The 13537-nt window shown below is 35.8% G+C and overlaps 1 protein-coding gene across 1 annotated transcript; it reads left to right on the forward strand.

Annotated features, from left to right (window-relative positions):
* The first annotated feature begins 2610 nt into the window (after window positions 1–2610).
* cxcr2 (chemokine (C-X-C motif) receptor 2) lies at window positions 2611–7909 on the forward strand. Its single transcript, XM_042764265.1, has 2 exons — window positions 2611–2768; window positions 6377–7909. Exon 2 carries the CDS (start codon window positions 6399–6401, stop codon window positions 7425–7427), a length of 1029 nt encoding a protein of 342 aa, XP_042620199.1. The 5' UTR covers window positions 2611–2768; window positions 6377–6398; the 3' UTR covers window positions 7428–7909.
* Window positions 7910–13537: the final 5628 nt, after the last annotated feature.

Here is a 13537-nt window from a genome sequence, read left to right on the forward strand (position 1 = left end):
AACAAAGTAGTTTCGCTTTAACAACAAAACACAGAGTCTCCACAACATGGCGGCAACAACAATACCTCAGCGAGAATAAAAGTTACACCTTCTTTCTTTACATGAACATTTGGGTGGTGTTATGCAAATCTTCCCACACAGTGACGTAGAGATGTGGGGGCGTGTTTAAACAACGCATTTTGGGGAGGTGTGGACGAGTCTTAACTTTTATAAAGAATATATCTTTGGATTTGAGACTTTAGTCTTTGCAACTTAACAGATCTTATTTATGCACCAAGAGCTTGTAACACTCCAAAGAGAAAGGAAAATATTGCATCATATGACCCCTTTAAGCCAAGCTTTATCATTAGTTTATCTGTGTCAGGACTCTGCACTGTTCTGTTTCGTGTTTTGAAAGGAAATGATGGGATCAAGATTATGATATAACATAAATACATATTGTAATTTATTTTAATTTCATATTTAAATACATATTAAATACAAGCACAATCATGTATCTAATAAATATAGTCAACATTTATGTTTAGACTGTTAACAGATTGCAGTGATTTCATCTTGTTTGTGCACTTATCTTATATTCATACAATATGCAGATGTAACAATAATCACCATAACCATTCATAAATACTCTAATTTGAATAGTAATAACAAAAGTTATTGCAACCCCTCAATTGCAGAGCCTTTTAAAAACTCTTTCAACTGCTCAGCTTTATCGTTAGTTCTGACTGGTGATGCGATGCGCAATGAGAGTTGGGTGATTTTCACTCTCCACTTCCTCCATTCTTGGCAGGAAGTTTGTGTGCCAAATGTGCTAATGAAAATTTAAACAGACAGTTCTTAAATAAATTGTTGCTATAGTAGCCTAATATGAATGCTAGAAAGTCTATGCACTTGGCAATTGTGATATTTCAAAAGCCTATTATATTTCATCATTAAAGGGGTCATATGACATATGTGTTTATGCGGTTTAAGGTTAAAAAAAAGACATTATTTTCCATATACTGTACATTATTGTTTCTCCTCTATGCCCCGCCTTTCTGAAACGCGTCGATTTTTACAAAGCTCATCGTTCTGAAAAAGCAAGGTGTCCTCTGATTGGCCAGCTATCCTGTGCGTTGTGATTGGCTGAATGCCTCAAGCGTGTGACGGAAATGTTACGCCCCTTAACATACTATGCCGTCTCCCAGCAGCATGAGACTCATGCAAATCTTCCCACATAGTGAGGTAGACATGTGGGGGCGTGTTAGAACGAGCCGTTTTAGGAGGGGGTGGTTGATCTTCTTTATGCACCAAGAGCTTGTAAAAAATTGAAATCGCATCATATGACCCCTTTAAATTCTATTTTCACACTCATTTTGAGTGAGGAGGCAGGATAGTCCTGCATGGTGAGGGGGCCCCCAGTGGTGCCGGCCCTCAATAAATTTACAGTTGTTTTTGGATGACTCTCTGGTGAAACCAAAGTACTGATAATATCTCTGCTCTACATTATTTTTGATTATTCACACAGGAAGGAAAGAGACAGGGTCGCCTAGTGATAATCAGCAGACCCGTAGCCAGCTATGAGGTCACGGAGGTCCGGACCTCTGTAAATTTCTCATGTTCAGAAATAAAATTTGTTCTCTGCATGACTAATTTGCTGTTAAACTCTCCATTTGAATGTCTGCCTGACGTGTATAATTCAGTTTAGACTGTTTGCAAGAATGTTTAGCGTCTGTGGTATGAAAATTGTTGCTGCGAGACGCTGGCAGAGTGAACGAGTCTTGAGAGAGTTGTGAGTGAGGGCACTGGCGCAGCCAGATCCAGCTATTATAAGCACTTTTGGAACTTAATTTTACAACTTAAAAAGACAATAAAGAAAGAAAATAAAGTACAAGGTCAGTGATATCTTTATCTAATATAATATATTATCTTATTTGCAAAAGATTTGAAATGATTTAGGTTTATTTTTATTTATTTGTTTGTCTTAATAGCAATATCTGGCAACACTGCATCGCCGGTGGCATGGCGAAAAAATGAATCATCTGCCGAAAACTGATTGGCGCCTGTAATTACTTTTTGGCAAGTGTAAAACTGCATTTTATGGGTTTTATTTGTCATTTATTTCAGGTAACAGATATTTCAACAGGTAAAAAGGACTGCATGAGGTATAATCTGTCAAATATCACCCTCCAAATATAAGTCCTTTTTACCTGTTGAAATACCCATAAAATGCAGTTTTACACTTGCCAAAAAGTGATTACAGACTCTACTTATTGAGTGAACTGTTCCTTCTGCCTCAAAATTACTTAATTTCATTCATGGTTGTTATATTTGACAGATTATACCTCATTCAGTCCTTTTTACCTGTTGAAATGCCTTTAAATGTTTAATAAAACCCATAAAATGCAGTTTTACACTTCCCAAAAAGTGATTACAGACGGCAATCAGTTTTCGGCAGACGATCAATTTTTGGCACGACACTGGCACTGAAACTGACAGTAATCTAAAAAGCAAACTGACAGAGTATTGCTGACAGGATACAACATTCAGTTAGGGAAATGCAAAAAATATGATACTATCTATCAGACGTCAATGCTGTCAAAAACAGTAGCATTTAACACTAGTACACAGACCCCCCCCACCACCCGATGATAATCAGTTGTTATGAAACCACTCTCAAAAAATCAACAGTCAGTCAGTATTGAGTAATTTTCACTGAATGGTCTTCTAAACCCTAGGACTGCCAGACATCAGCGCTGTTAATCATTAAAATCACAGAAAATAAAACGGTAAGAGAATACAATTTCGATCAATATATAGAAAGTTTGTACCACTTTTAATTAATTTAAAGATTAATGCATTAGCCAATATGACTTAATGCACTGAACTATTTAAGCATACTTTTAGATTTATGCATTTACGCATACACTATACCAGTCAAAAGTTTAGACATACCAACTCATTCTTTATTATTGTTATTTTGCACTTTTAGAATAAAGGTCAAGTCATATTTATATAGCACTTTTATATCTACAATATTGTTTCAAAGCAGATTCACAGGAATAAACAAAAAAATTACTAACGGTGCAGTTATTTAATTATAAAACCATTTCAGATGTAAAGCAGCTTTAAAAAGACAATAGTGTCATTATTCAGCAAAATTTATGTCAGTAAGTGAGTGTTGCAAAGGGAACACACTTCAAATTTCAGGTCAAGTTAGTTGATTGTCGATTCAGTTCAGTTAAATAGTGCAAAGTTAAAATTAACTGTAAAAAAAATTGTTTAAACTAAAAAGTGTTCATAGCCATAATTTTAAGTTTAGTCAACTCAAATATCCAAGTTGTCACTAACACAATTTAGCATCTCAAGTTGACTAAACTTATAATTTTCAGGCATCTCCAGGGCTTGAAAACGAAAAAAAAAGAAGAATTTCAATCGGTTCACTCCGAGCAGATATCGATATTTTAACGTTTCTGTTCCTGCGTTCCTCTGTATTATTACCGTTCCGAAACCGGTTCGGGTAGAAGAAAAAACGGTTAATAACGTTGTTTTTTAAAAACAAATTTCTTTGCCTATAATAGGCTAATAATAATAATAATAATAATAACAATAGCCTAATAATAATAAAAAGAAAAAGAAAAAGAAACAGGAAGCGATCTGATAACGTTAGCCTATAACCCGCTTCGCTTAGTCACAGCCAATACAGCATCATCTTTTCTAGATTTTGGCAAATGTAGTCGACTAAACAAAAGAAAAAATCGATCAATACTTTAAAGATGTTAAAGTATTTTTAAAATATTTATAAATGTTTGCTGCATTGTTAAAAATGCTATTTGTATAAGATTGCATTTTGAGAGTGAAAAAAAAAAACGTGAGTCGCGTATAGGCTACCGTCGTATTTTATTAGCTCTATTGCATTCAGAAATAATGTAGGCTAAAATGCCAGTAGGCTAAAGCAAAATGTTTACAAACATTATAAACACAGTTATTAGTTTCTCTCCACAACAAATCCTTTAAAGTTAAGGCTATGCATTTAGGCTTTAAAAACGTCAATCCAGAAACAAATTAATTGCTGCAATTTTGCAAAAATATGTTGTGTGTGTGCGAGGCGCCGGCGCAATGGTCCAAGGCTGGTTGGTTACACTTATACAGATAGAAGAAGACATCATTCAAAACTGTCAATCTTTTGCAAAATAAAGAAAACTACTCTCTGCCGTTCTCGTTCCTTGAACCGGTTCAGAGCCCTGGGCAGCACACACTTTTATTTTTTAAGTTGAAACTGTTTTTTTCAGTGTGAAACAATATTAATTATCTACTATTATCTACCATCTAATTGTCTAATCCATTAAAAATAAAAAAATAAAATACATTTCATAAATTACATTGATTAACACATACTGTAGGGGAGAGCAAGTACCATTTTTCAGAAAAACATCATTTTAAAAGATAATGTTGTAGACAGAGATATATTTCTGCTGTGGCCACTAACTCAGAAGTGTGGTCTATCAATACCAGGTGGTATTTTGTAGAAATGTAGAAAGACTTCAGTATAATTTCACTTTGAACATAAGTTGCACATTGTTACTTTCGACCCCGTCGGTTGGGACGAAAGTAACACACAGGTGGGTCAAAAGTAACACAACAATATGAGCTAGATTTTTTACTGTTACTCTTATTTTTATTAAGTATACCTGACTATTACCTTGTTAATATGTAACTGCAAACATATTCTGTCCTTTATTTTTACAAAAAATGATTAAATTACATTTACATATTTTCATTTTCAATTTAAGTTTCATCAAATGTCTCAAAATCCGACTGTACAAACTTGAATTGTTTAAAACATTTTTTTTTTATTGGCAATTTTAATTTATTTTTATATATATAAATAAAAAATTGTTGTGTGTGTGCGAGACGCCGGCGCAATGGTCCAAGGCTGGTTGGTTACACTTATACAGATAGAAGAAGACATCGTTCAATACTGTCAAGCTTTTGCAAAATAAAGAAAACTAGTCTCTGCCGTTCTCGTTCCTTGAACCGGTTCAGAGCCCTGGGCAGCACACACTTTTATTTTTTAAATTGAAACAATTTTTTTCAGTGTGAAACAAGATTAATTATCTACTATTATCTACCATCTAATTATCTAATCCATTAAAAATAAAAAAATAAAATACATTTCATAAATTACATTGATTAACACATACTGTAGGGGAGAGCAAGTACCATTTTTCAGAAAAACATCATTTTAAAAGATAATGTTGTAGACAGAGATATATTTCTGCTGTGGCCACTAACTCAGAAGTGTGGTCTATCAATACCAGGTGGTATTTTGTAGAAATGTAGAAAGACTTCAGTATAATTTCACTTTGAACATAAGTTGCACATTGTTACTTTCGACCCCGTCGGTTGGGACGAAAGTAACACAACATGACCTAGATTTTTTACTGTTACTCTTATTTTTATTAAGTATACCTGACTATTACCTTGTTAATATGTAACTGCAAACATATTATGTCCTTTATTTTTGCAAAAAATTATTAAATTACATTTTCATATTTTCATTTTCAATTTAAGTTTCATCAAATGTCTCAAAATCCGACTGTACAAACTTGAATTGTTTAAAACATTTTTTTTTATTGGCAATTTTAATTTATTTTTATATATATAAATAAAAAATTGTTGTGTGTGTGCGAGACGCCGGCGCAATGGTCCAAGGCTGGTTGGTTACACTTATACAGATAGAAGAAAGTGACGTGACATTCAGCCAAGTATGGTGACCCATACTCAGAATTTGTGGCTCTGCATTTAACCCATCCGAAGTGCACACACACAGAGCAGTGAACACACACACACACTGTGAACACCCACCCGGAGCAGTGGGCAGCCATTTTATGCTGCGGCGCCCGGGGAGCAGTTGGGGGTTCAGTGCCTTGCTCAAGGGCACCTAAGTCATGGTATTGAGGGTGGAGAGAGCGCTGTACATTCACTCCCCCCACCCACAATTCCTGCCGGCCCGAGACTCGAACTCACAACCCTTCGATTGGGAGTCCGACTCTCTAACCATTAGGCCACGACTAAGACATCGTTCAATACTGTCAAGCTTTTGCAAAATAAAGAAAACTAGTCTCTGCCGTTCTCGTTCCTTGAACCGGTTCAGAGCCCTGGGCAGCACACACTTTTATTTTTTAAATTGAAACAATTTTTTTACAGTGTGAAACAAGTTTAATAATCTACTATTATCTACCATCTAATTATCTAATCCATTAAAAATAAAAATAAAACATTTTATAAACTACATTGATTAACACATACTGTTCAGAATGTCCAAAATGTTGACAGGTAGTGAGTGAGTTAGATCGAAATATGCTGGTTCTAATACAGTTTTTCCCTCCCACAGTTGGAAGTCAAACGTCTTAAACATGGAAACTACTACACCAGATTTCATGTACCCTGAATTGGTGACTCCCTGCCCAGATACCATGCAGAATCTGAACAGCACGGCTTTGGTCTTAGTTTACATCATAGTCTTCTGTCTGAGCTTGACAGGCAACACGGTGGTGATATTCGTGGTGAGTTGCATGGAGAACCGCAGGACGTCAACTGACGTTTACCTGATGCACCTGGCCATCGCCGACCTGCTCTTTTCTTTGACACTCCCTTTCTGGGCTTCTTACCTTCACGTCGGCTACTGGATGTTTGGCACAGTTACGTGCAAACTGATTTCAGGCTTGCAGGAAGTTACATTTTACTGCTGCGTCTTTCTTCTGGCATGTATTAGTATCGATCGCTACCTGGCCATTGTGAAAGCAACCCAATTTCTCACGCAAAAACAGCATCTGGTGGGAAAAGTGTGTGCGGTGGTGTGGCTATGTGCCTTTATGTTGTCCCTGCCCATTATGGTTAATCGTGAGGCCTTTGTGTCCAGTAATACAGAGCAGTATGTATGCCATGACAATTTGACCGCGGAAAACATGGACAGCTGGAGAGTGAGTTGGCGGATTCTCCACCACACTTTGGGATTCTTCCTGCCATTGGCCGTCATGATGTTCTGCTATGGTTTCACCATCTGCACGCTTTGCCGCTTGCGCAACAGCCAAAAGCATAAGGCCATGCGGGTCATCCTATTCGTCGTGTTGGCTTTTATTGCCTGCTGGCTACCCAAAAATATCCTAGAGTTAACAGACAACCTGATGCGAGGTGGCCAGATGAAGGAAACGTGTAAGATGAGAGACAGAATAGACGTAGCATTGTACGTCACGGAGGCATTGGCTTTCACCCACTGTGCAATAAACCCCATCTTGTATGCCTTCATCGGAAAGAAATTCCGCAACCAGCTCTTGATGTCTCTCTTTAAAAAAGGCCTGTTGACGAGAGACACAATGTCGAAATATCGAGTGGGATCTGTTTATAGCTCTGGAAGCACTCGGCAGATGTCAGTGACTCTGTAGTCAGCTGTATTCTTCTGTAATATTAAAATGATATGTATTCTTCCTCTTTTGCTTCTGTTAAAGAAATAGTTTATCCAGAAATGCTGATTGTTATCTCATCCCTGTCATAAAAATACAGAGCTTTGAGGTTGGGTCAATAATGACTGAACTGTCATTTTTAAGTATTAAAATAAGAGCGTGCTTGTGTATCTTTGATATTTTTTTTACTGATAATGATCTTTGAAAGGTTTTTCTTTGGTTTGAGTCAACATGCCGAGCTTGTGCTTTTTGAATGCTGTGTACTTATCATAATGATCTGCGAAAAACACTCCGCAGAGGCTTACATTTTTGTTGTAACAGTGTAATAGGTGAAAGTAGAGATTTTCTGTTTTGTATATTTTTCATCTGTATTTTACCAGTGATTTGTAAAAGTTTGAGGTTGGTAAGATTTTTTAATCTTTTTTTAAAGTCCTTTATGCTCACCTGCATTTATTTGATTAAAATACCGTAAAACAATAATATTGTGAAATGTTATTAGAATAAAAAACACTTTTTCTATTTTAATGTTTAAAAATGGAATTTATTCCTGTGATCAAAACTAAAGTTTCAGCATCATTACTCCAGTCTTCAGTGTCACGTGATTCTTAAGAAATCATTCTAATATGCTGATTTGCCGCTCATGAAACATGACCATTACCAAAAAAAAAAAAAAGTCTTACTGACCACAAAAATTTTAAAGTTTTTATTAGTTGCTTGTTTTAGGACATGCTATTTTTGTTCTTACTCTAATTTAATGTAAAAAGTTAATCATGTTTTGGCTTCACATGTCTAAATAAAGCTGCTTTAGAAAAAAAAAATGCTTCTCACACTTGTACCTTAACTTTTTTTTTTTTTTGTTTGAGTAATCAGCCTGCTACACTCTTAAAAAAAAAGGTGCCAGTAAGAACCAAAAAGGGGGTTTCGTGGCGATGCCATAGAGGAACCATTTTTGGTTCCCTAAAGAACCATTTTGTGAAATGTTCTTTAAAGAACCGGTGTTTTCCTTGGTGCCATAAAGCACCTTTTCTGGTACTACAAAGAACCCTTTTTAAAGGTTCTTCAAAGAACCACAGATGAATAGGTTCTTTATGGCCCAATTTCTTCCAGATCAATATCCTTACATTTATCATACTATTTTACTAAGTTTTCTTTAATAGGATTGTTCAAAAAGTAATAAAAAAGTCCAGAAGTAACAAGACGTGACTAGATGTATGATTAAAATGTTTATTGCATTTACAGTATGCATGAATGCAGTCTACATCATCGTGTATATGTGTTTAATAGGAATGTGCACAAGTACTAGAGTACTCAGACTTGACAGCAATGATAGATCATTTTTTAAAGTCACTGCAATCATTAGTTTCATGATCAATCATCGCTGTCAAGTCTGAGTACTTGATGATAACCTGACTTTATATATTTATCTTTTTCTGTTTGGTTATGGCAGCATTTTAGGTGGTACCTGAGCTCTGACTAGTTAGTGTTAGGACAACATGCCATTCAGACAAAATCAAAACCAACAGTACTTGAAATTAAAAATGGAAAAAAATGTGTAATACTGTGAATACAGCAGGTTAATGTCAGTACCCCCATCATGCATTAGTATGCCCTTTTTCATCCCGTGGAAACTGACACTGGTGGTTCAAAGAATTCACGCCTTCACAGTCCTTTTGATGAATGGTTGAGGCTGGGTACATAGGATCCTATATGGAAAAAAAGACACTTTCATTAGCTTCTTAATTTTCATAGGTTTAGCACCTTTATAGGTTTAGGTTTACGTTTAGTATAATGATGCAAAATGACAAACAAAGATAATGGAAGGGTATGTTTTAAGCTGAACAGCAGTAAGAATAGAAACAAAATCAAAGCAAGTCAAAGAACTTTGGAAGTTCATCCATCCATCTATTCACTCTCCAAACCACTTATCCTCTCTAGGGTCGTGGGGGCTGAAGCCTATCCCAGCATCTTGGGCCACAAATGCATCCAATTAATGGTATTTAAGCATATAAGCACTACACTCTTAGAAGAGATTGAACCTTTGGAGTTCAAAAAAGAACTTTAAAGTTCAAATATGAACTTCTACCTATCAAAAAGGTTCAAAGTTGAACCACTGGTTATTAGACACATGCTATCAGTTCTTTCAGAACCTCTGTTGTGGCAGAAGGGTTCACATAAGAAGTAAGTTCATGTAAGATTTGACTATTTTGTTATTCTGGGGACTATACTTTGGTTTTAGTCCCTGAACATTTCACACACTAGAATTATTAAAGACTGATCACTACATAATTGTTCATTTGTTAGTTTAAAAAGTAGAAATATGTACAATTCAAGGGCATCGGTGATGGTACTGCCACCCCCTCCCCCAAGATATAATCAAGACTAAATATTGAATTGTGATCTTTTATTTTTTTTAATTGCTAACTGAAATTAATGTGGAATAATAATAATAATAATAATAATAATAATAATTCATTATGATTACTATGGTAATAATAATAATTAATATTGTTAAAACATTTTTTTTCAAAGTTATGTGAATATGTGTTTTTATGCACAAAAAAAAAAAAAAAAAATCAGAACAAACAAACATTTTCATCTTTTTCCACCCTGCAAATTGACTAGGGCTGTGCAAAAAAATCGAATAGGATTTTCATGCGCATCTCATCAGTAAAGACGCTCCCGTCCTGTAATTAGTAGGGTTGCCAGGTATTCACAACAAATCCTGCCCAGTTGCTTCTCAAAACTAGTCCAAAACTAGCCCAATCGCGTTTCCAGGAGGTTCCCCGATAAAAATTGCATCCCGGTGTTAAAATGTACGTTTTTCGGCAGGGTTCCCTTGGTAATATTCACATTTTAGGGGCTAAATATCACATTATTGGTATTGGGGTCGCTTCAACCCGCGAACATGGAAAACAACCACAGACTTGGCAACACTGGTTGGCATTTACTACACAGAGCCGTAATTCACTGACAGTCTACACAAAATCGATTTTAAAATCGCAGGCGATTCTTTCTCGATTTTGAAAGCGATTTTGTGTAGCTTGTCGGTGGACTACGGCTCTGTGTAGTAAATGCCGCTCCACCTCAACCAGTGTTGCCAAGTCTGCGGTTGTTTTTCATGTCCGCGGGTTGAAGCGACCCCAATACCAATAACGTGATATTTAGCCCCTAAAATGAGAATTTTACCAAGGCAACCATGCCAAAAAAACGTATATTTTAACCTCGGGATGCAATTTTTATCGGGGAACCTCCTGGAAACGCGATTGGGCTAGTTTTGGACTAGTTTTGAGAAGCAACTGGGCAGGATTTGTTGTGAAAACCTGGCAACCCTGATCTGAACGCACGTGCTGGAGATATACTACTAATTACAGGAGCGTCTTTACTGATCAGATGCGCATGAAAATCGTATTCGATTTTTTGCACAGCCCTAAAATTGACTAGGCTAATAACAATTCATTAGCAATATAATAACCATGAACCATAAACCATTTGCATGTCTTCGATAATAGGATGAGTGTAATGTCATAATAAAGTTGAGCTCATTTTGTGACTCTTCAATACAGCAGGATCACAAAACTGATTGTATTCAGAACTGTGAAAAAAGGTAAGAAAAAAATATTTTATATTTGTTTTTATGTGTACCCCCTCCCCTTATTTTTATCCGTTTCCTGTCTAGAGCACATTATATCAGTAACAAGATACTGATTAGAGAGTTCTAATTTACATTGCTTATTGTAGGCTATATGATAACTGGAAGCTACAATCTATTAATTCACTACATCACTGGTTCTCAACTAAATTTAATTTCTAATTATAACTAGTTAACTCTTTTAATTTCATATTTTCAGTTTCATTTTAATTTTTAGTTAAAATAGAGGATATACATGTATATGTGTCTTTATAACTGCTTCAGTGTATTGTAATGAGTGTATTTAAAGAGTTTATAGCTGCATTTTCTAAGTTTTGGGAGCTCTCTATCATTTACTGTTAAGGTTAGTGAAATATCTTATATTTCATAACAATTTGCTAATGAATAATTTGCTAATAACATGTTTTTTTGTGTATAACTATTGTGATTTCATTGAATGTCATGGTGTTGAAATTTGTTACTGGTAAAGTAGGTCTGTGATTACAAAATGTACAGTGTATTATACACTACTGATGTAAGTTAACGTTATCTTACCTGCTATGTTTGTATATTAATTGTTTATTTATAAGCAAAGCTATTCTGTGCGTGGACCCCTAACAACTAAAAGTTGAGAGTTGAGAATTGAGTTGAGAATATATATATATATATATATATATATATTCTTATAAATATTTTTCTGTCCATATTAGTTTCCTATCATGTTTAATTGTTTATTTTCTTATGTGGTATATGGTGGCAATGTCAAGACATTGTACTCTAAACTGTAACAGTTTTCTGTACACAGATTGAAACAACGGTGAGCACAGAGGTAATTCAGTGGACAGTCCGAGATGTGGCTGATTGGTTGACTGCAAACGGTTTCCAGGATTTCATCCCTACATTTCAAGGTTGATTTCACAGAGATGCCCATTCTCTTTAACTGTCCATTATGCAGCAAACAAACATTTCCTATAGATCGCATATTTATCGCAAACATAGGGATCTTCTTTCACTGGTCAGTGAAGAAGGGCAAGCTTGTGATAATAAGCATAGTAACTTGGAGGAAAATATTGAGGACTTTCATAGTTTTGAAGGGGAGTATAGCACTGATGTGATGGACATTACTAACTGCAGAGAGCAAAACCTCAAGCGAAATCTTTGTTTTGTTCATTAAGAGAAAAGCACTGTATTGCTGCCACAGTTCAGTCCAGTATTGTGGAGAACCTCCAAGCCATCTTTCAAGAGTTCACCCATCATTATGCTGAGATTCTGAGGTTTCATCTTCATCAGCAACATCAAATTGACACTGATGCTGATGACGATTTGTCTGATCTACTTAATCAGCAAAATATTTTTGATGACTGTCTTCACCAGATCAGCAGTGAATGGATGCTTGAACGCTATTGTAAAGATGAACTTGAATATATTGCACCTGTGCAAATTCCACTTGATCAAACAGAACATGGTACACATTTCCAGTACATACCACTCAAGGCTCTGCTGAGTAAGATTGCTCAGAATGGCGATGTGTGGGCAATGCTTAATCAAGAGGAAACACCAAAAGATCAGGATGTTATGAAAGACTACACTGATGGAGACCAGTTCAAAAGTTGTGTACTTTTTTCTTTATCCAGTCTGCATCTACATTTCTACATCGATGAATTTGAGATTGTTAACCCTTTAGGTTCCAAAAGGGGAAACATAAACTGACACCTGTATATTTTAAACTTGGAAACATTGATAAGAAATATACATCAAAACTTGAGAAAATTTACCTTTCATCTTTAATCAGACATCGGTATATTGAAGAAGATCTTACCAACTATAACAATCTTTTTCAGCCTTTGATTGAAGTAGTAACACGTCTTGAGACAGAAGGAGTGACTCTGTCATGTAATGGGGAAAGCAGAAGATTCTATGGCACAGTAGTCACCATATCAGCAGACAATCTTTCAGCACACTCTTTGATTGCCACAAAAGACGAAATCACTACCAAATTCAAAGAAGAGGACTTTACTCTAAGAAACAGTACTAACTATAGATACCACCTGCAGGCTGTCCGTGAAAATCCTGATTATAGGTCTGTTTATGGTGTGCAGAGAGAGTGCTGTTTCTCATCTCTTATCTATCCTCCTCAAGTGATAACTCACTTGTTTCCACCTGATGTGATGCATGATGTTTCGGAGGGAGTTACTCCTAATGTGCTGAGGCGGATTCTTCATCAGGTGATCCAGGATAAACACTTTACCCTAGCTCAACTGAACTTTGAAATTGAGAATTTGCCGTATTCTGTAAATGACAAGACATCCAAACCACAAATCTTGACGGAGAGAATGTTGTGAAGCAGAGGTCAACTCTCTGGTAAAGCTTCTGAAACCGGGACATTGTTTCGACTGCTAACACAAATGGTGGGATCTTATGTACCACCAAACAAGTATTGGAACTGCTACATTTTACTATGAGA

The sequence above is a fragment of the Cyprinus carpio genome, chromosome A9 (assembly GCF_018340385.1).
Source record: "Cyprinus carpio isolate SPL01 chromosome A9, ASM1834038v1, whole genome shotgun sequence".
NCBI lineage: Eukaryota > Metazoa > Chordata > Actinopteri > Cypriniformes > Cyprinidae > Cyprinus > Cyprinus carpio.